The sequence below is a fragment of the Carassius gibelio genome, chromosome A14 (assembly GCF_023724105.1).
Source record: "Carassius gibelio isolate Cgi1373 ecotype wild population from Czech Republic chromosome A14, carGib1.2-hapl.c, whole genome shotgun sequence".
Classification (NCBI taxonomy): Eukaryota; Metazoa; Chordata; class Actinopteri; order Cypriniformes; family Cyprinidae; genus Carassius; species Carassius gibelio.
Window position 1 is genome coordinate 22,750,720 of NC_068384.1, and position 18,634 is coordinate 22,769,353.

General features: G+C 42.4%; 2 protein-coding genes across 4 annotated transcripts; both read left to right on the plus strand.

Annotated features, from left to right (window-relative positions):
- Nucleotides 1–331: 331 nt before the first annotated feature.
- LOC128026875 (SLAIN motif-containing protein-like) lies at nucleotides 332–9,286 on the plus strand. Of its 2 annotated transcripts, none has more exons than XM_052614129.1 (9): nucleotides 332–500; nucleotides 1,267–1,857; nucleotides 3,375–3,514; nucleotides 4,562–4,684; nucleotides 5,280–5,420; nucleotides 5,800–6,027; nucleotides 7,153–7,293; nucleotides 8,161–8,431; nucleotides 8,513–9,286. In XM_052614129.1, exons 2-9 carry the CDS (start codon nucleotides 1,271–1,273, stop codon nucleotides 8,580–8,582), a joined length of 1,701 nt encoding a protein of 566 aa, XP_052470089.1. In that variant the 5' UTR covers nucleotides 332–500; nucleotides 1,267–1,270; the 3' UTR covers nucleotides 8,583–9,286. The 2 variants fall into 2 exon arrangements, with proteins under 2 accessions (XP_052470089.1, XP_052470090.1); XM_052614130.1 differs by having other exon boundaries at nucleotides 8,516–9,286.
- Nucleotides 9,287–9,529: 243 nt separating this feature from the next.
- On the plus strand, nucleotides 9,530–18,098 carry LOC128026868 (zinc finger protein 711). Of its 2 annotated transcripts, none has more exons than XM_052614116.1 (9): nucleotides 9,530–9,693; nucleotides 10,857–10,942; nucleotides 11,136–11,233; nucleotides 13,366–13,692; nucleotides 13,762–13,923; nucleotides 14,038–14,175; nucleotides 14,265–14,402; nucleotides 14,601–14,732; nucleotides 15,377–18,098. In XM_052614116.1, exons 3-9 carry the CDS (start codon nucleotides 11,158–11,160, stop codon nucleotides 16,552–16,554), a joined length of 2,151 nt encoding a protein of 716 aa, XP_052470076.1. In that variant the 5' UTR covers nucleotides 9,530–9,693; nucleotides 10,857–10,942; nucleotides 11,136–11,157; the 3' UTR covers nucleotides 16,555–18,098. The 2 variants fall into 2 exon arrangements, with proteins under 2 accessions (XP_052470076.1, XP_052470077.1); XM_052614117.1 differs by having other exon boundaries at nucleotides 9,535–9,689.
- The last annotated feature ends 536 nt before the right edge of the window (nucleotides 18,099–18,634 follow it).

Genomic DNA, 18,634 nt, shown 5'->3' on the forward strand with positions numbered 1-18,634 from the left:
CAACCGAGTAAGGTCACGTGAGAAAACGTCTTAGTTTATTGTTGCGTAACAATGCTGCCTGTTTCACATTCTATTAAAGACGCAACCACTAGAATGCATTGTACTCTATGCAGTACTGACTACACTAGGTTTTTATTGTGAACAAAAACATTTATTTCGGTCTACAGTACATCAACTGAACACAACACAGTTTGTGTCCTGCCTCCGTCTACTGGACAGAGCGCGTTACTGCAGTCATGCGAGGAAGCAGGCGGAGCTACATTTCTATATATGGTCCTTGGCATCACTTCCGAGGGCGGGGCCTCGCTTTCGATTGGCTCAACTGGTGTCCATCACCTCGGGTCGATAGCAAACGAGCTAACTAGCTCCACACAGCCAAAACACAGTGCGGAGGCAGACCCGCGGTTTATTTATTTTAATATATTTATTTATTTATTTTATTATTTTTAAATATTAAAACATTAAATCGGTTGTTTGCAGAGACTGGGACGAAAGAGGAGGTATGTTGGTTATTGTGTGAGTACTAAGTTAATTGGAAACAGTGCAGTTTAACGTTACACGCTACCGGAGAGATAGAAACATTAGCTTAATGTAGATGCAAATATATACAGCAGCCCTTCTGTGTTATTTAACATGAATTGGATTACAATTTTAGTATTGTTTAAGGTTTACAGTGTAATTAACTTTATGAAAAGTTTATTTTTTATTTTTTTTTACTATAAGGAGGTACTTGCTAGTTTAATCAGTCCGCGTTTGTTTGCTGCTTTATTTCTTCGGCTAACTTGTGTGCCATTGCTGTTATGAACATTTTGCTAGCAGATAACATTAACCTTATATAAACTAGTTTATCAGATTTAGCTCTCTGTGTAACGTAAACAGAGCTACTTTTAACCTTTATTGAGCATCTCTACAGTAACTTGAGTTAATAAAACAATAGTTATATGTCATTCCATTCCGCAGTAACGATTACAAATAATGATTACAAATAATAATGTTTGAACTAGAGCAAAACCTTTCATTATTTATCTTTTTTTAAATGTAATAATTATTTGTAGTTTATTAACTAGATTACATTTCTGTTGTAGATTACTCATGAATTCAAATCCATTAACTGGAGGCCTATAAATAAAAGCATAAAAATAATAAACAAAATGAACTGTAAAAAGGAAATCAGGTGTAGTGCTTTGAGAGATGCATAGAGATATGTTGATGAATGTTGTTGTTTGTTGTAGTTTGATTCCTGACACTCACACTGTGTTATTGTAGGAGAATGGTGGTCCCTGATGGAGTGAGTGCCCTTCAGCCGGCGGACAGAGGTGATGCAGACGAGGTGATGTCCAGCTCAGAGCCAGAGTTCGGACCCCATCTGACCGCGGTGGAGCTGGAGGAGGTGCGTAAGCTTCAGGAGCTGGTGCGCCGTCTGGAGGTCCAGAATCAAGCGCTTCGCTCCAGGGGCAGCAGACTCGTGCTGGGGGCCGCCAGCAACAGCAACCTGTCCACCGGAGCCAACATCAGTAACCTGCACGACGGCATGGACACTTCTCCCGGAGCAGAGGATGCTGGGAAGCGGGCGCTGTCGCCTCCAGCGGGCTGCAGTAGCAGCGAGGACATGTCTCCAGTGCCTGAGACCTCCAGGCCGGAGGATGAGGATGAGGAGGAGAGGACCAGATTCCTGAGCTCGCCGGGTGCTTCAGCCTCCGAACACACGCTGGACCGCTTCGAGCCCAGTCTGTCTCCTGAGATGTGTGATTCTGAGACGCTGGGAGCGAGGGATGCGGGTATGGACCAGTCCGCCCTGGACGAGGTGGATGAGCTTGATTTAGAGACGTGTGCTCAGGCCGAGGACGAAGACCGCTGGTGGGTGTATTCTTCTTTTTATTATAATCTCACATTGCACTAAAAAAGTAGAACAGACATATTTACAGAATCCATTATATTTTAACTCATTCTTCAAATAAAAACAGCACAATGGGTTTTGTGCATGTTGTGAGTCGATGGCTAGGTGTCGTTATGGGATTGTGCTCTTATATTTAAGGCTGGAAATCCTGATTGCAGCAGTTCACTCCGGATCGCCCAGGAAAAGCACACGAATTTGTGAGAAATCCAGGTTAATAAAAACACAACGTCCCTTACAATTGGCCCAAATCAAAAGAGCCCCTTCTCTAGGATATTCTGTCCTCTAGGTTGTTTTAGATGCCCATTTCATCATTTACCCAATGCAAATCATGTCTCAGATGTCAGGAAAACCTCAGCTGATTTGCATGATTTGTTCAGTTCATCCTGTGTTTTATGAGCTGGCGGTACATCAGAGATAATGAGACTGTGTTGTCATTCTGGTTGAAAATCAGCATTTCAGGGGGATCTTAATATTAATAAACTAATAAATTGGATTATTTGGCTACACGCTTTTATTTTTAGTCCATTCAGCATTGATTTAATTAATAAAGCATTCCCAAAAGCAGTCAATAATAAGGAACGGCTAATCTCTGTAATTTCCAGTAGAGTAATGGGGCAGCGGTTTGGCGTCGCAGCAGTTAGCCGCTATGTATGTCCATGTCTGTAGCGTGTTTGCTAGCAGTGCTGGGGACGTATGTCTGGTGCTAAGCAGCTTTATGCTTCATGTGATCCGTGCTGAAACAGATGATCGTTATGAACCGGATGGTGAGCAGAGCAGCTTTTAATAGGATCTGTTATATAAAGCCTCGGTGTTTTGTTTCGGTTGGGATATTTGTACATTGTCTCTCATTTCTCAGGTAAATGTGAAGTAAAGGAAATATAAATACAGCTTTTAAGATGCTTTATGGGGTTTAGGCCTGGTCAGTCTCTCACCTTCGGTTGAGGCGGCATAAACTCTGTAGTGCTGTTATTAGGATTACTCTGTGTTTGGGAAACCTGTTAAAACACAGTCATTATTTCTGTACTTCCATTCGGGTTTTCTAGTGGTCCAGAAGTGGAAGTAGCTACCATCTTGTGTTCTCGAGCTTTCTGACTTCACAACCGTGAAAGAGACGTGCGAGCGGTCCAGTCTCAGTTATTTTGTTCTGCTCTGAAGGAACTGAAAGCTTGTTGTGTCTGTGTCGGAGAGAATGGACTGTATTGACACAGCTGCTCATGATGCATGGATGCTTCACAAATAAACATCAAGCATCTGTTCCAGTCGACACCGTCTGCCCCACACACAAGACCGTTTGATTTCACTTCTGTCTACATTCGAGCAGCAATCATGTAGAGGAACGGGACGTTTCTTCAGGCGTCTGTATTTGTGGAAAAGTGATCTTATATTGATGTAGTCCCATTTCTCCTCCAGAACTGTTCATCTGATTGGTTTCAATTCCAGGTCGTTCTGTGAATGTGTCCTGGTTTTCTCTCTGTAGGTTGTACGTTTCACCGAAGAAGCAGGTTGTGGCTGAGCAGGGGCCCGAATCTCCTCTGAAATGGTGTCGGAAGTTCCTCGATCATCCCAGTCCAGAGACCGAAGTCGCCTGTCGGACGCTCATCCACCGGCTAGACCAAAGTACGGACACATGAACACATTCATGTGTAATAGCAACAGTATTTTATGGTGATGTTCTTTGTATACACTTGAATACAGAATGACCATATTATTTAGGTTACAGCGCTTTGACTCACCACTAAACAAAAGAAAGATGATCTTTCACTGCCACTATTGTGCCACTCTTTTCCAGGGAAATATTGTCCTGTGACAGGTTCTGCTTTTCCTGTTTTTCTGTAGCGTCTGTCACACCGTCAATCTGCACTTCAAGTGATGAAACTGGAATAGTGATATCTTTTCCGTATGGTGACATAATCTCAAACTAATTATTAAAAAAGAAAAAAAAACATATATATACATTGATTCTGTGCTTCAAGAGTTGATTGGATGTTGAGATATGGGCTCTGGAGAGAGATGAACATGAGCTTTAGTTAATTTATTTAATTTCATAAAAAAGGGACAGTGTACGTTAATCAACATTCGTGAATGTAAATGTACCCAAATTAGCCCAAAGGCTAGTTTTCATTGGAAACATTGTTATTAGGAGGAAAACAAGATCACCCCTCGGCTCTTAATGCATCGTGTTTCCTTCTGGAGCATCAGTGAATGTTTGAATCTTGTGTAATAGTTGTGTTTGAGTGCCTCAAATGTCCTCAGTGTGAAAAGATGAATCTCAAAATCATAAAGTCACTGCTGGAAAGGGTTCAAATATGCAAAAGATGCTGGAAAAGTGAAGAGTTCCCAAACTTTCACATGCCACTGTAGCCACCCAAAAATGACAATTCACTCATCATTTACTCACTCTCATGTTGCTAAAATGCCTCTCGCTGATTCTTTCTTCTGTGGGACATGTAAGAAGATATTTTGAAGAAATGTTTTTGCCCTCATAATAAAAGTCGGAGTTTGAAACAATGCTGGAAGCGACTGACTCTCACTGTGAGGGTGAAAAACAAACCGAATACTGAGACATTTTTCACAGGATCTTGTTTTGAGGTTTCAGACTGCAGGAGGGAGAGCACAGTGTGATCTGGGTGGTTGACTTGCACTGATTTTGTGTGTGTTTTGTAGCGTCCAGATGGAAGAACGTGTACAGCAGCTCGTCTCAGTCCAGTGAGGCTGGCGTCTCCACGTCCTCGTCTGCTGGGTACCTCAAATCAACTAACAAAACACTACTAACCTCTGGCAGCTCAGGTATGGCATGACCCCGGTCACTGCGCTTCACACACACACACACACACACACACACACACACACACTGCTGTGGACGGAGCTGGTGTGTACAGTACACATCGAGCAGGTGACAGGATCAGGTTTCATGCATGAGGTGTCTCTGGCTGGCACACTCTTCATCTGTGTGTGTTGTGTGTGTAAAAACCTGTTTGGTCATGAGTAACACCTCTGCATGAGTTTCTGCTGTATAACGATCCTCGATAGCAGCTAGAAGTGATGTTTAATTGCTTCGCTGCATAAGTGGAACTCACTTGATGTACTTTGGGAAGAGATTTGAAGAACATCCACTTTTGGATGCCAACTGTTTATAATAATCTGACCTTTTAAATCGGAATAATTTTCAAATAAATGAACTATTTTGATAACTGATTCATCTGTATATTTATTCATTTCTATATATGGTGTTTTCCCGATGTATTTGTCTGTGGGAATGTGCTGTTCACAGTTTGAGAGTGAAGTGACCGGTTAATGTGTTCTGCAGCTAACTGGTGATCAGATTTGTTGAAGATCCTGTGTTCTCCTCAGGTTTACTGAGTGTGTTTTGGGTCGTTCCCAGGTCTCACGGGCGTTCCCCCTGCGCTCAGCTCTCAGTCGTCTGTGGACAGTGAGGTAAGCACCTCGGATGACTCCATCTCTATGGGCTACAAGCTGCAGGACCTGACGGATGTCCAGATAATGGCTCGTCTGCAGGAGGAGAGTGAGTGTCCTTCAGCTGGGGAAATGCAAATAGACGCGGGATATGGAAATGCTGTCTGTTCTTGAATGTCCTTTGTTCGTTTCAAACTCTCTGACAAAGGTTCGGACAAACTGTGCACTTTTGGAGATTAACCGAGTCTGTTGTGTAACTATTACACAGCAGCTGAGAGTGAAAGCACAAAGGTTTTATTATTCGACCAACCATAGGAATTTAAAAAGACTTATGTGGTTTGACCCTCTTTACTTTCTAAATACCTGTTCCTCAGCTTAGTTTAGTTTTTGTTATGGAAGACATTAGTGTTGAGTACAGCTTTCTGTGTGCGCTGCTGTTTCTGTGAAGAGAACTTGTGCTAAACTACACCTGTCTGGGTGTTGTTCAGGTCTCCGTCAGGACTACGCCTCGACCTCGGCCTCGCGCCGCAGCTCCTCGTCCTCCCTGCAGTCTCTGCGTCGAGGCACCTACAGCGATCAGGAGCTGGACTCCTACAGTCTGGAGGACGAGGAGGACGAGTGCTGCTCTCTGACACACAGCTCGTCCAGCCGCCTGGCCTCTCCACGCACACGTGTGTCCCGCCGCTCCCTGCAGGGCCCGGGGCCCAAGAGCGAGGGTAGGACTCGCTGCCTCACTCACTCAGTGTCCATCAGACATCAAACCAGGGATCTGTGCTAGACGTGATCTGACTGCGATGAACTAAATACATGAACAAAGGATCCTTTAAAGGGGTCACGAAATACATTTTCAGATCTTTGCGTTATGTTTCTGGAAGTTAGCTAATCACATTTTGCCTTCAAGACGTTCCATTATTAGTAAACTATATTTTACTAGAAAATAAAGTGCATTAAAACACAACAAACAAACCTTAAAAAATTTTTAACGCACTTTGGTTTCAGTTATTTATTAGTTATTCATGTATATATTTATAATGCATTTTACAGGAGCACTTTATTTTACAGTTCTGTTCCTCACTTACATACTATGTACTTATTATAGTAATTACAATAACTATGTAATAACTAGGTACTAACCCTGAACCTACCCCTAAACCTAACCCTACCCCATGTAGTTACCATGTATTACCAGAACTGTCTTAGATAAATACACTGTAAGTACACTATAAGTACATGTTACTACACGCACTGTAAAATAAAGTGCAACCCATTTTACATAAAGGTTTGAAGTGTTAAAACACAACACAAGAGATTTCTGTCCCTCCATTGGAAGTCCAGGTAATTAAATTTTATCCGGGTAATTTTTCACATCTAAACAATTTGTAAGGTTGGATCTGTAAGGTTTTTTTTAATGAATCTTTGCAAATTGGATTTCCTGATAATATTATCAAGTTTCACGATGAATGTGTCTAAAGTAAGCAAGCCTGAAGAGAGGGGGCGGAGTCAGCAGAGCTCATTAACATTTAAAGGAGCATGCTACAAAACGGCTTGCTCTGAAAAGAGCTGTTTTTGACAGGGTAAAAATTTGTTTTTTACACTACCATTGAGAAATCTACCCAAACTATGTTACAGACTTTTCTAAGACCCTAAAGAATCATATTGACTTGTGGAAAAGTTGATATTTACCAAGATGTTGGATCTGGCAGCAGAGCACTGTTACTAATGTCACACATGAAAAGATGTTCATAAAGAGTCAGGATGAAGTGCACCTCAGGGAAATCCCTGCATGCAATCCTTCTGTGTTGCTGTGTGTGTGTTAAGAGGCCGTGTGTGTGTGGTTTCAGAGGAGCTCAGGCACAGCATGCCTAACCTGACCCCGCGCAGCAGCCTGCGGTCTCTGGAGGCCCTCAGAAACAGCCGTAGCATGGAGGCTAACTTACAGAGCTCAGGCCAACGCACGTCCCGTCTGCCCCAGACCCCCACAGGTGTGTACCCCGCTCCTCCACCCTCAGTGTGTGTGTGTGTGTGTGTGTGTGTGTGATCACTCCCTCAGTCTACACCATTGTTGAACTGACAATACGCTGCTGGCTCAGTTTCTCCTCCCGTCCCATCCATTGTCTCTCACAGCGTTAGTCTCTCCTTTAAACCTGTTCTTCCTGTAGTGGGAGCTGGAGCCACTCTCGCATCTCTTCTGTAGAGCCCCGAGGTGAAGATGTGTTTTTGTTGGCTCACACACATCATGGATATCATAGAGGCAGGAGAATGTAATGTCAGTGTCCTTCAAGGACATCATCTTCAGTCGTCAAGTGACTGGACATACTTCTGAAAATCCAGAGTTGTGAACATGACGCTTTCTTCTTCTGTCAGGTGGTTTGGCTTTGTTTCAAGTCAGACTGTTGAAATATTTTATTGAAATATAGAGAATTATGTTATGAATTATGAGCATCAAATGAACTGCTTTGTCATGATTAGGTCATTATGTTGATGGATTCCTGGGATATCTCTCACACATGTTCTTCTGAACTGATTTTGTGGTCGTTCTGCGCTTGGATTTAAGATAAACTGCAAAACAGGGATGCATTTAGGAATATTTTGTATGCATAAGTACATTTCAGAAACCATCGTCGTTCTCTTTATAAACGAGGCTCTAGGTTTCTGCTCGTCTGGGCAGAATAATGGCTTCTGGTTCTCTGTCACTTACAGTTATGGAGCTAAACTCCCGCTACTTTAGGGGTTTCCTGAAAGCTTCTAGGTTTTTTTGGTGTGAACAAAAATGGTAAAATCTAGACTGTGGAGTAAAATGGCTCCTCCTGTGTATTTTCAGTATTGATGGGTGTTTGTTGCTCGTGTAGGTGTATCATCTGCGAGGATGAGGGCCGAGGGCCAGTCCCCTCTCTATCTGCGGGCTCCTATGAAAGCGCTGAGTCCCGTGAGCTCTATGTCTGCGGTGCGACAGCAGGCCAAAGGGCCAGCGAGTGCCCAGCGAGGCATGAGGAGGGTGCAGTCGCCAGGTCCCACCAATGGGGCGTCCAGCTCTGCTGCTGTCGCCCGTCAGACTTCAGGAAGAGGCCTGACACCCGCTTCACCTTCCTCCAGAGGCAGACTTCCACAGACGCCCAGGAGGTGAGTCACAATCAGCCAAATACACCGCTGTCGTAGCCTCAGTGAAAGCTCTTTGGTATTGAGGTTACCGTTTCTCCACAGCAGATCTCTGGGAACGACCAAACCGTGTGCTCCCATCACCGATGAATCCTGGAAAGATGGATGTTACTGAAGCGGTTTCCCTCGCGGTGCTGATAAAGACATGGCAGAGAAAAATACTAAAACAGGAATCAGTGCTGAGAGGAACGATGTTTGCATTCAAAGACTACAGCAAATCGATTTTCAAATATCAATATACTTTTATTTTCTTGAGAATGGGGATGTATGAAAAAAGTACGAGAACTTGAATAGTGAAAAAGGTTTGATGTCTCGTAGTACATGTAGTTTTTGTGAAACAATGTGTGGAATTTAATTCCTAAATGCTGTGGTGTAACCTGCTGTTGGTTTTGCATGTTCATCTATTTTAGAAATGAAGGATATATATGATTTTTATTTGTGGAAATAATTGAGAATTTTTAATTTGATGAAGGAATCTGATTCTGTAAAGCAAGACGTTTGTCCGTTTTGTACGGTCAAGAGAAAACAGCAATATTGAAAGACCGTTTTCACAAAAAATTGACCTCAGAGAAGAAGAAAACACTTGTCATTATTATTATTATTTTTTTTAACTGAGATCACATCATTGTGCCAAGGTGCATTACTACTGCAACACTGTTCCTCCTTAATTCAGAGTGTTACTTCACTTTCAGGAAGTTTCAATATGCATTTTGATGCCTGTTTAGTCTAGGTGTACTGAGCCAGTGAAATTTGAAATATCTGAGTATGCAATGACAATGGGGTGCCTCAGAAAATCAATAAATCAATTTCAGCAATAAACCAGGCGTTTTATTCATTGCAGGGTTCTTTCTTTGCTTTGCAAGTTACAGTAACACCTTACAAAACTACCCGAAATACATTTGCAGTACATGTGTTTTGTTTGAACGTGCAACTTTCATTCAGAGCACAATGTTATCGTATGAGATGACGTAAAGCACGTTCACTCTGCCTCTCCCACCGCTGTTGTCAACGAACATTCTGATTGGCTGAGCCTTAGGAACGAGTAGTCTGATTGGCTGACGCAGCGAATCGAGCAGCGTGATTGGCTCAGGCCTGGAAAAGTACGTTTGGGATCCTCAATGTACAGGCCGCAGTAGCGCTACCGTTGGAAAATTAACAATAATAAACTACGACAGATTCGAGGGGATTCGAAACTCTTCAACGCTCCGAAGGCAGTCGCGGAGTAGGTAAAGCGTTTTGGTTTTGTGCGGCGTGTCTGTAAAATGCTCGCCGTCGGCCCAGTCGGCCTTGTGTTGCGCTCAAGCGCGGGGAAGCGCCCAGTGCGCGCTCCTGCTAGCGGGAACATGCGTAAAACGAGTCCATACAGCGATTGTTAGGCGCGTTTGTCTCTCAAACCAGTCATGTACGAAGTAAATGCACAACATGCGTCTGGGCTTTGCCCTTTTGTTGTATTCCGGGTTGTGTTGTATTAATTTTCGTGCTGGCACATTCGCTAGCTAATGCTATTAGCCATTTAGCATGTAGTGTAATGGCGGAGGATACGATGGTGCAGCAACGCGCAAGCCTTTAACTGCGTGTGAACTGATTTCTTCGGCTATATTAAAGTGGAGTTTACAACGTAATATTGTATTTTGTATATGTTGTGAAATTATATTGAATCTATGCAACGATAGTAACTTTGTTTTTATAAACTCTGTTACTCACAGACCAGTTAAATGCTCAGTTACGAAGCCTACTATGGTGAAGGCTGGCGTCATGAATATAAATAAGGTCGTGCTAGCGTTGCGTGGGTTGTTAAGGCACGTAACGTAATTAATATTCATGAGTCGAACCTTTGTCGTAGTAGGATTCGTAAGTGCGTCCTTCGACTAGTTTACGTCATCAGTCATAACTGACTCTGACATCGATTTCTCAGACACTGCAACCATTAAAAAAATAAAAATACGTCACAGTTCGTCTTTTCGGGGACTCCAAACTTATTTTTAAATAGGTATATGACGTCACGTTGGAAACCCTCTCATAATATTGTTATATTTCTCAAGTTGTTATTACTCAAGTATTAACCGTATATAATTATGACCAACCACCTTACTCTTATTAACGTATTTGTTTATTTTACTGCATTTATACATAACGTTTATTAAAAATGCATTATTGTAATGGTAAGATTTCATGTTGACACAAACTTTCTAAATGTCAATCTGCCTCACTTTTATGCATGCATTTATAAACTACAGAGTTCACTGTTGCAGCTTGCTTGTATGCATTGATCTGTGTTTTAGGATTAAATTTTTCTCCACTTTTTATACTCATCATATACTCATATAAATCTCACTAAGGTAGTCTCTTCATTAAAATATTATAAACACCATATCTCTGTTTCTTCCAGACACTTTCCTCCCAGATGCCAGGTTCACAGATTAGCTTAATGTTTGCGACGCTTCTACATGAAGGGATCTACTGTCAGATGTGAAGGTTTGTTCAATTACAATACAAGCGTTTGCTCTGTAGCCACATAACTAACATGAACAGAAGAGAAATAAATATGATGGATTATCAACAGATTGATTCAGTCTGTTGGGTTTTTCCCCTCCATATCATGTGTTTAATATCTACATCAGACGGTTTCCCACCGCAGTGCTTGATTTGTGTTAATTCTCTTGTACAGTGTTGTGGACCGCTCACAGATAATGGATCAAGGTGGAGGGATCCTGGAGCTTCACAAGGATTTAACAATGCCCCATACAATGATAATGCCAGATTTTGGTAAGGAATGGAGTCAATTAAATAGTCGATATTCGTTCAGTTTTAGGTAATCACATTAAATATGAGTTTTTATTTATTTACTTAAACAATGAAAGTTTTTAACTTCAAATGGCTGCCAATGGACAATGCACAGTTTGTATTTCAAAACATTCAAAACATGTGAAAAGAATTAAATTAGCGAGTGGAAATGTCTGAGACGATGAGACCCTCTGCTGCCATCTACTGGTCATCGTGGGAATGTCAGGTCAAAGTGTTTGTTTTCCAGCAGGTGACAGAAATCTTCCACTTAAGCGTGGCACGTTTTGAAAATGAGAAATGATCTTCATTAAAGTGATTTTAATGTAGAGTTATAATAATAAAGTGTTTGTCACCTTTTTCATCCCTGACAAGTTTGCATCTCGTGCTTGTACCGTGATGAACACATTCAGAGTTGCAGGACTAGTTTTGAGTTGATAAAATCACTCCGATCCAGCTCTGTTGGTACCATGATGCTGATCATCAGCTCTCTCTGTTTGATCCTGAGTCTGAGCACGTGCTCATTAATGTGTGACATCATCGGCGAACAGCCAATCACAGGCCTCAGAACAGAGCCAGTGAGAGTCACCTCTCACGAGAGACAAAGTGAGATTCAGAACTATTTGCTGAAGGTCAAGAGATTTGAAGAATATGATGAATATAAGTGCATTTACTCTGAAGAATGAAAGAGCACAAATAAAAGATATGATCTTGTTGTATCAGTGCAGTCACAATTGAAACTTGTGAAGCCGTATATAGAGTTGATAATATATAGTGTTTTCTTAAAACATTTTTAAAGTTTATTCTATTCATTCTACTGCTTATGTGCATTACATACGACCTGCATATAAATATTCCTTTAAAATAAATGCTTAATAATAATTGTTAAACTAAAATTGAATGTGTGTAATGGAGTAATAACAACAATATAAATCATATAAAATAATTCTAAGTGATTAGCATTAAAGCCAGTTGGACATTATTTATTTATTATTATTATTATTATTAGAAAGTGCAGAAGAACAGCATTTATCTGAAATATAAATCTTTTTTAAGATTAAAAGTCTTTATCATCACTTTCGATCAATTTAAAGCATCCTTGCTAAATCATTTCTATTATTTAATTTAATTAATTTCTATAATTATTTCCAAAAATAAAAAATGCAGAATGCACATATTTGTTTTTCTAAAACACACCTCTACAGTCAGTTATTCTGCTCTGAAATGTGTGTTCTGTGTCGGAATGTCTGGTTTTGTTTTGTTCTGTGTGACTCCGCCCACTGACAGTTCACCCCACAGTGAGTCTGGTTTACAGATCGCAGAAAAAAGCCTCTGTGTCCATCTAAAGATCACTGATCAAAGGCATATTAAAATGTGAATAAATCAACTCATAAACATACAAAGTAAATCTCGTTCATGTTGCATATCTTCAGTCTGGCAACCCGAGGAAGAGTCGAGTCTGAGGAGGATAGGTGTGAGCTCAGGGGCACCTGCACCAGAAAAATAAATTAATAAATAAACTGAATGTTCGATCAGATTTGAACCGCTCATTTGCATGGCACATCAATATCACGTCACCATGTGTGTCAATAACTGCTCGGCACTCAACAACACTTATTATAGAATCAGACAGGAAAATCTGATATTGTTACAAAATGTTCTTTTATTTTTATTTTTTTATTAGCCTGAAATCGTAATAATCTAAATATATACATTTATATAAAACAGCCGCATTTATTAAAAAAAGTATTTTATTTAGAAGTAGAAGACAAAATTTTCAGAATTTGGACTGCAGTACCCATTTCAACCACTAGCTCTCAATATTACACACTGCACCTTTAAAGTTCTGGCTACCTTTACTGTAAGGTTGTATTATTCACACCAGGTAAGTCCACTAGTTCACTTACTTTGGTTCGGAACAAATACAATGTTGATTTTTTATTTTTTGTTTTGTTTGGTGTGATTCAATTTCACACTGCCTTTTTTGCAAGTGAACCAGAAACTAAACAAAACCACACGTGTGCTTAAGGTCCTCCATTCATTGTTTTATCCATTCAAGCGCACCAAGAGTTTGATGGGATACCCCAATCTTTATTTTGATGCAGCCCTTTGTGTAGTTGCAGGGATGGGAGGCCTGGCCCACATCGACGGCGAGCACATCGTGGTGTCTGTGCCGGAGGCCGTGATGGTGACGGACGAGGGCATCATGCTGGAGACGGAGGTGGTGGAGGGACCGGACATCTGTCACGAGGACGTCATCACCACCGAGGGCGTGATCATGGCCGAGTCCATCCAAGAGGCTGACCTGATGGAGGAGACGGTGCCGGATCAGGTGTTTGTGGCTGAGCTCATGTCTCCTCACGACCAGAGCCCGCTGGACCACGAGCTGGTGACCGCAGACGAGGATGTGAAGAGCCCTTCGGAGGACTACCTCATGATCTCCCGTGAGTGTGCAGTGTGTGACGGAGGCATTGATCGCATCCACAGCAGTTTAATGTGTGGCTTGTTTGCAGTGGATGAGGTCGGGGAAAAGCTGGACATCGGAGACGCGCCTTTAAAGATCAGCACAGACGTGGTCCAGGACGACGACGACGGCTCCAAAGAGGACGAGTTCGGCTCCGAGGTCATTAAAGTCTACATCTTTAAGGCAGACGGAGATGAAGATGTGGAGATAGGTAAGAAACACATTTCATATCTTTACTCGTGCGATCACAGTTACTGATGCTCGTGAGGGATGCTTGAGTCACGATCTCACACGATTACGTGTCTCTGTGTGGTGTGTGTTGTAGGCAGCACCGAGGTGGTGGAGGAGAGTGATTTCCCCAACGGACACGCAGCACTGGAGCCGGCCGCCTCAGGAAGACCGACCAGAGAGAAGATGCTCTACATGGCTGTGAAGGACACCAGCCAAGGACACGAGGACATCAGTGAGATCTCCGGCTATCTTTAAGAAGAGTTAGATGTGTTTGAGCGAGTCAGAGGTGTGTGTAATGTTTGTTCTCTGTCCTGAATGTAGACTGCTCAGAGATGACTGACCAGGTGTATATGGAGGTCATCGTTGGGGAGGAAGAAGCTCCTGTCATCACTGAAGCACAGCTGGAGGACGCACCGCTCAACAAGACCTTCGTTCCCGCCGCCTGGGCCACTGCTTATGGTCTTTCACTTTATTAACAGATTGAAATAGCTTTATGTGAATACATACTAGCATCATACTGTAGTGTGGGTCTGTACGTATGACTATATTCAAGCCATATGATAGCTCTGAGGACAGAATTCAGGTTAAGTTTAAGATCAAATTTATAGCGTGCACATGTCCAGTCCAAACACCTTTCCCTGTCATGCTTCCCCACAGGAAGCAGTGTAGAGAGTAAGAACAGTGCGGTCACTCCGTTCCTCCAGATCACCGACAGCATCAGCACAAGCAGAGCACTCAAACAGAAGATCAAGAAGAAGAGGAGAGGGGAGACGCGCCAGTCTCACACAGGTATGATCCGCTGCTAACATGTTCACAGGAACTCAACCGGAGCACATGTTTTCCTGAGTTCATCAGTGTGTGCGATTTCAAAAAAGAGAACAATATTTTGTCTTCCGAATATTTCATCCTTCACAGTGTCAGCTGCACTATATATATTTTTTTTCACCTGACAAAACACTTTTTTAGCATTGCAAGTCATGCAAACTTTATAAAAAGTTGACAGACGTTAAAGCGACCCAAGTTATGCTGTACATCGCTGTTAATCGTCTTTAGCACAGTTCTCCTTTTCATGCATTTTTAAGCTTTGCCAGTTTAAAATGTAAAGTGATCTTAAACTGTTCAATCACAATAAGATGCATCAGCACAGTCATGATCACCTTGCTTTCATCTCGTTATCAGCTAGAAGACTCTAACCTTGTTTTCATGCTGTGAGAAACTGCACTTTCAAACTTTGTCTTATGATGCATTTCAGAATCCTAGGTTATGTTAAATAAAATTCCTAAATAAAATAAAAAAGATGTAATTTTGCATGTAATAGAGCAATAATAGCAAATGATAACGAGGGATTGAGAAAAAATAGTCACTCACTCTGAAAGTACGCTACAGGAGCAAACTGGTGTCTGTTTCCTGCATGTTCTCTTTCTCTGTTTCAGCTGTGATCATCGGTCCAGACGGCCAGCCCCTGACCGTCTACCCCTGTCACATCTGCGGCAAGAAGTTCAAATCACGCGGCTTCCTGAAGCGCCACATGAAGAATCACCCGGACCACATGTTCAAGAAGAAGTACCAGTGCACCGACTGCGACTTCACCACCAACAAGAAGGTGAGTTTCCACAACCACCTGGAGAGCCACAAGCTGATCATCAAGAGCGAGAAGATCCCGGAGTACACCGAGTACACGCGGCGCTACCACGAGGCCAGCCCGCTCAGCTCCAACAAGCTCATCCTGCGAGACAAGGAGCCCAAGCTGCACAAGTGCAAGTACTGCGAGTACGAGACGGCGGAGCAGGGGCTCCTCAACCGACACCTGCTGGCTGTGCACAGCAAGAACTTCGCTCACGTCTGCGTCGAGTGCGCCAAGGGCTTCCGGCACCCGTCGGAGCTCAAGAAGCACATGCGGACGCACACGGGCGAGAAGCCCTACCACTGCGAGCACTGCGACTTCCAGTGTGCAGACCAGTCCAATCTAAAGACTCACATAAAGAGCAAACACGGCACTGACCTGCCCTTCAAGTGCGGCCACTGCCCGCAGGCCTTCGCCGACGACCAGGAGCTCCAGAGGCACACGGACATCTTCCAGGGCCATAAGACTCACCAGTGTCCACACTGCGAACACAAGAGCACCAACTCCAGCGACCTGAAGCGGCACGTCATCTCGGTGCACACCAAAGACTTCCCGCACAAGTGCGACGTCTGCGAGAAGGGCTTCCACAGACCCTCCGAACTGAAGAAGCACGCAGAAACGCACAAGGGGAATAAGGTGCACCAGTGCAGGCACTGCGAGTTTAAGACGTCAGACCCGTTCGCGCTCAGCCGCCACATTCTGTCCGTTCACACCAAGGACTTGCCGTTTAAGTGCAAGCGGTGCAAGCGCGGATTCAGGCATCAGAACGAACTGAAGAAGCACATGAAGACGCACAGCGGCCGCAAGGTGTATCAGTGCCAATACTGCGAGTACAACACTACGGACGCTTCGGGATTCAAACGGCACGTCATATCCATCCACACTAAAGACTATCCGCACCGGTGTGACTACTGCAAGAAGGGTTTCAGACGGCCGTCGGAAAAGAACCAACACATACTGCGCCATCACAAAGAAACCCTGCTCTAACGCTCTTTCTTTCATCCCCAATCGTGTCATTCTCAGCCCTCTTATTTAATATTCTGCTTAAGCGTAAAGAAACATCAATCCCAGCTGAGGTGGGTAGAAGCGGCTAACAGTACGGTCTCGGTCACAAAACATTCACTTAGGGTCTCAGATGCCTTTATTTTTATACCCACTTTACAGAAATGCTCAAAGGAGTAGTTCACCCAAAAATTTACTTTCCAGACATCTTCTCTAGAGATACGATAGCAGAAATTTGGCAGAAAGTGACCAGTGGCTGTCAGGCTTCAAAAAGGATGAAAGGTGTCAGAAAAGTAGACCCTTTTGTGCACTTTACGGTTCATACGGAGAGTTCTGTATGTGTGCTTGCAGCAGTGTTTTTGTGCCCCAAAATGAGTAAATAATGAGTTTTGTTGTATGGGTCAGAGCATCAGTACCGCAGGATAGACGCCACACTGTATTTCACAAAGCAAGGTTAAGCGTGGAGTCTTTATAATGGCGTGTGCTGTGTAAATCTAACTCGCGTGTCATGTCTGAACTGCTCAGTGATGTTTCTGCTCTACTCATCAGCTTTAGCTGAAGTCTATCAGGACAAACATGTTCCAGTTTCCCTCTGCAGTCATTAAATCAGAGATTACCAGCTAGTATGTCCAGGTTTTACTCTACCTTTTACCGTTTTGTACCCATCATGATCAGATCTGTTTTTCCAGGATTTCAGCCCTCCTCAGCTTTGTGAATACCACTACAAAATGAAATGTTTGTGTAAATGAAACGGTAACAACACGGCGACACGTGCACATACTGCCAATTATCTCTCGAGTCATGCCTTACGTCTCTTGTTTTTGCACTGAATTCAGTAAGTATGAATCATTTGTGGATATTTTTAACAAGTCTCAGTTATTCTATGATAGATGTATACATTAACAAATGCAAATCACGTTATAATGTTTATAATGTCACTTTAGAGTTATTTATTTCATCCTAAAGCAGAAGCCATGCTTCATCTCTTGATATCTGTCTCTGTTGACTTCTGATGAGAGTTTGGGGGGGGCGCTACTTCCTGTCAATCATGTTTTTGTCAGTAATGCTCACTCTAACGTCGTCATGTGTAAAAACCTTCGTCTTAAGCTCCGACTCAGAAGAAAACCTGTTTTAAAACATCGTAATGAAATAGAAAGAGTGGCTGATTTGCAGCTGCTTTAAAAGGTTTAGTTCACAATAATTGAGTTTCTCTAAATCCATCAGGCGTTCGCTTGGCAGCCGTCTAGACAGCGCTGTGTTTGTTACAGTTGTGTCATGCTACATGGAAAATTTAACTCATGCATTTCACTTATTTTCTGATGGATGGACTACTGGTAAGAAGGAAACAAAATATTTTCTTTTAAGAAATGGTTTCACACTCAGGTATTCTTCCCTTGACGTTTAGCAGATCTTAGCACTTTTCAGATGTAAGAAATTAACAGTCTAAATAAATAATTCAAGGAAAATCATTTTAATCTGCTTATAAATGTTGTATTATGCCATTAAAGTGGATAGTTACATGTGCTGTATGCTGTTGTTCTGACTGTGTGACGCTTTCTCAATCCCAGAATGCTTCTAGTGCACTGTAATGTTCCCACCACAGATGTTCACTGTGTGAACGGCATGACATCCAGTAGATTTAAGAAGGAACCCGTTTAACTACACGGTTTCTGTGGGTCTTAAAAGAGTCTTAAAATGTCTCCATTCACCTTTCCTTCAAATGAATTAAAAATTGTAGTTGAAAACCTTTATTTAAATGTTATTAAACGCATTAAATGTCACATGCACTGCACAAGAATATCTTCCTCAGTATTTTTATCTTGTTTTCCAATACAAATATCTAAACATACTTAAACTAAGATCGATTTACTTGAGATGCCAATTGAACATGAGAGATCTAGTTAACAGAAAGTGTTTAAAACAAGAACAGACGAGGTATGACAGTGAATTGAGCTCATATTTCTGAGCCCATTACTAGATCTTTGTTCTTGTTTTAATCACTTTCTCATGAAACAAGACTTGTCCTCTGTATTTAGCTTCTCAAGTACATGCATCTTAAGATATT

What these genes read in the sequence shown, in the direction of transcription:
- LOC128026875 (XM_052614129.1), top strand. Translation starts at nt 1,271, where the DNA reads ATGGTGGTCCCTGATGGAGTGAGTGCCCTTCAGCCGGCGGACAGAGGT. An exon ending in ACTAACCTCTGGCAGCTCAG is followed by an intron (nt 4,685 to 5,279) that starts GTATGGCATGAC and finishes GGTCGTTCCCAG; the next exon opens with GTCTCACGGGCGTTCCCCCT. An exon ending in CCCGGGGCCCAAGAGCGAGG is followed by an intron (nt 6,028 to 7,152) that starts GTAGGACTCGCT and finishes GTGTGGTTTCAG; the next exon opens with AGGAGCTCAGGCACAGCATG.
- LOC128026868 (XM_052614116.1), top strand. Translation starts at nt 11,158, where the DNA reads ATGGATCAAGGTGGAGGGATCCTGGAGCTTCACAAGGATTTAACAATG. An exon ending in GGACTACCTCATGATCTCCC is followed by an intron (nt 13,693 to 13,761) that starts GTGAGTGTGCAG and finishes GCTTGTTTGCAG; the next exon opens with TGGATGAGGTCGGGGAAAAG. An exon ending in GACGCGCCAGTCTCACACAG is followed by an intron (nt 14,733 to 15,376) that starts GTATGATCCGCT and finishes TCTCTGTTTCAG; the next exon opens with CTGTGATCATCGGTCCAGAC.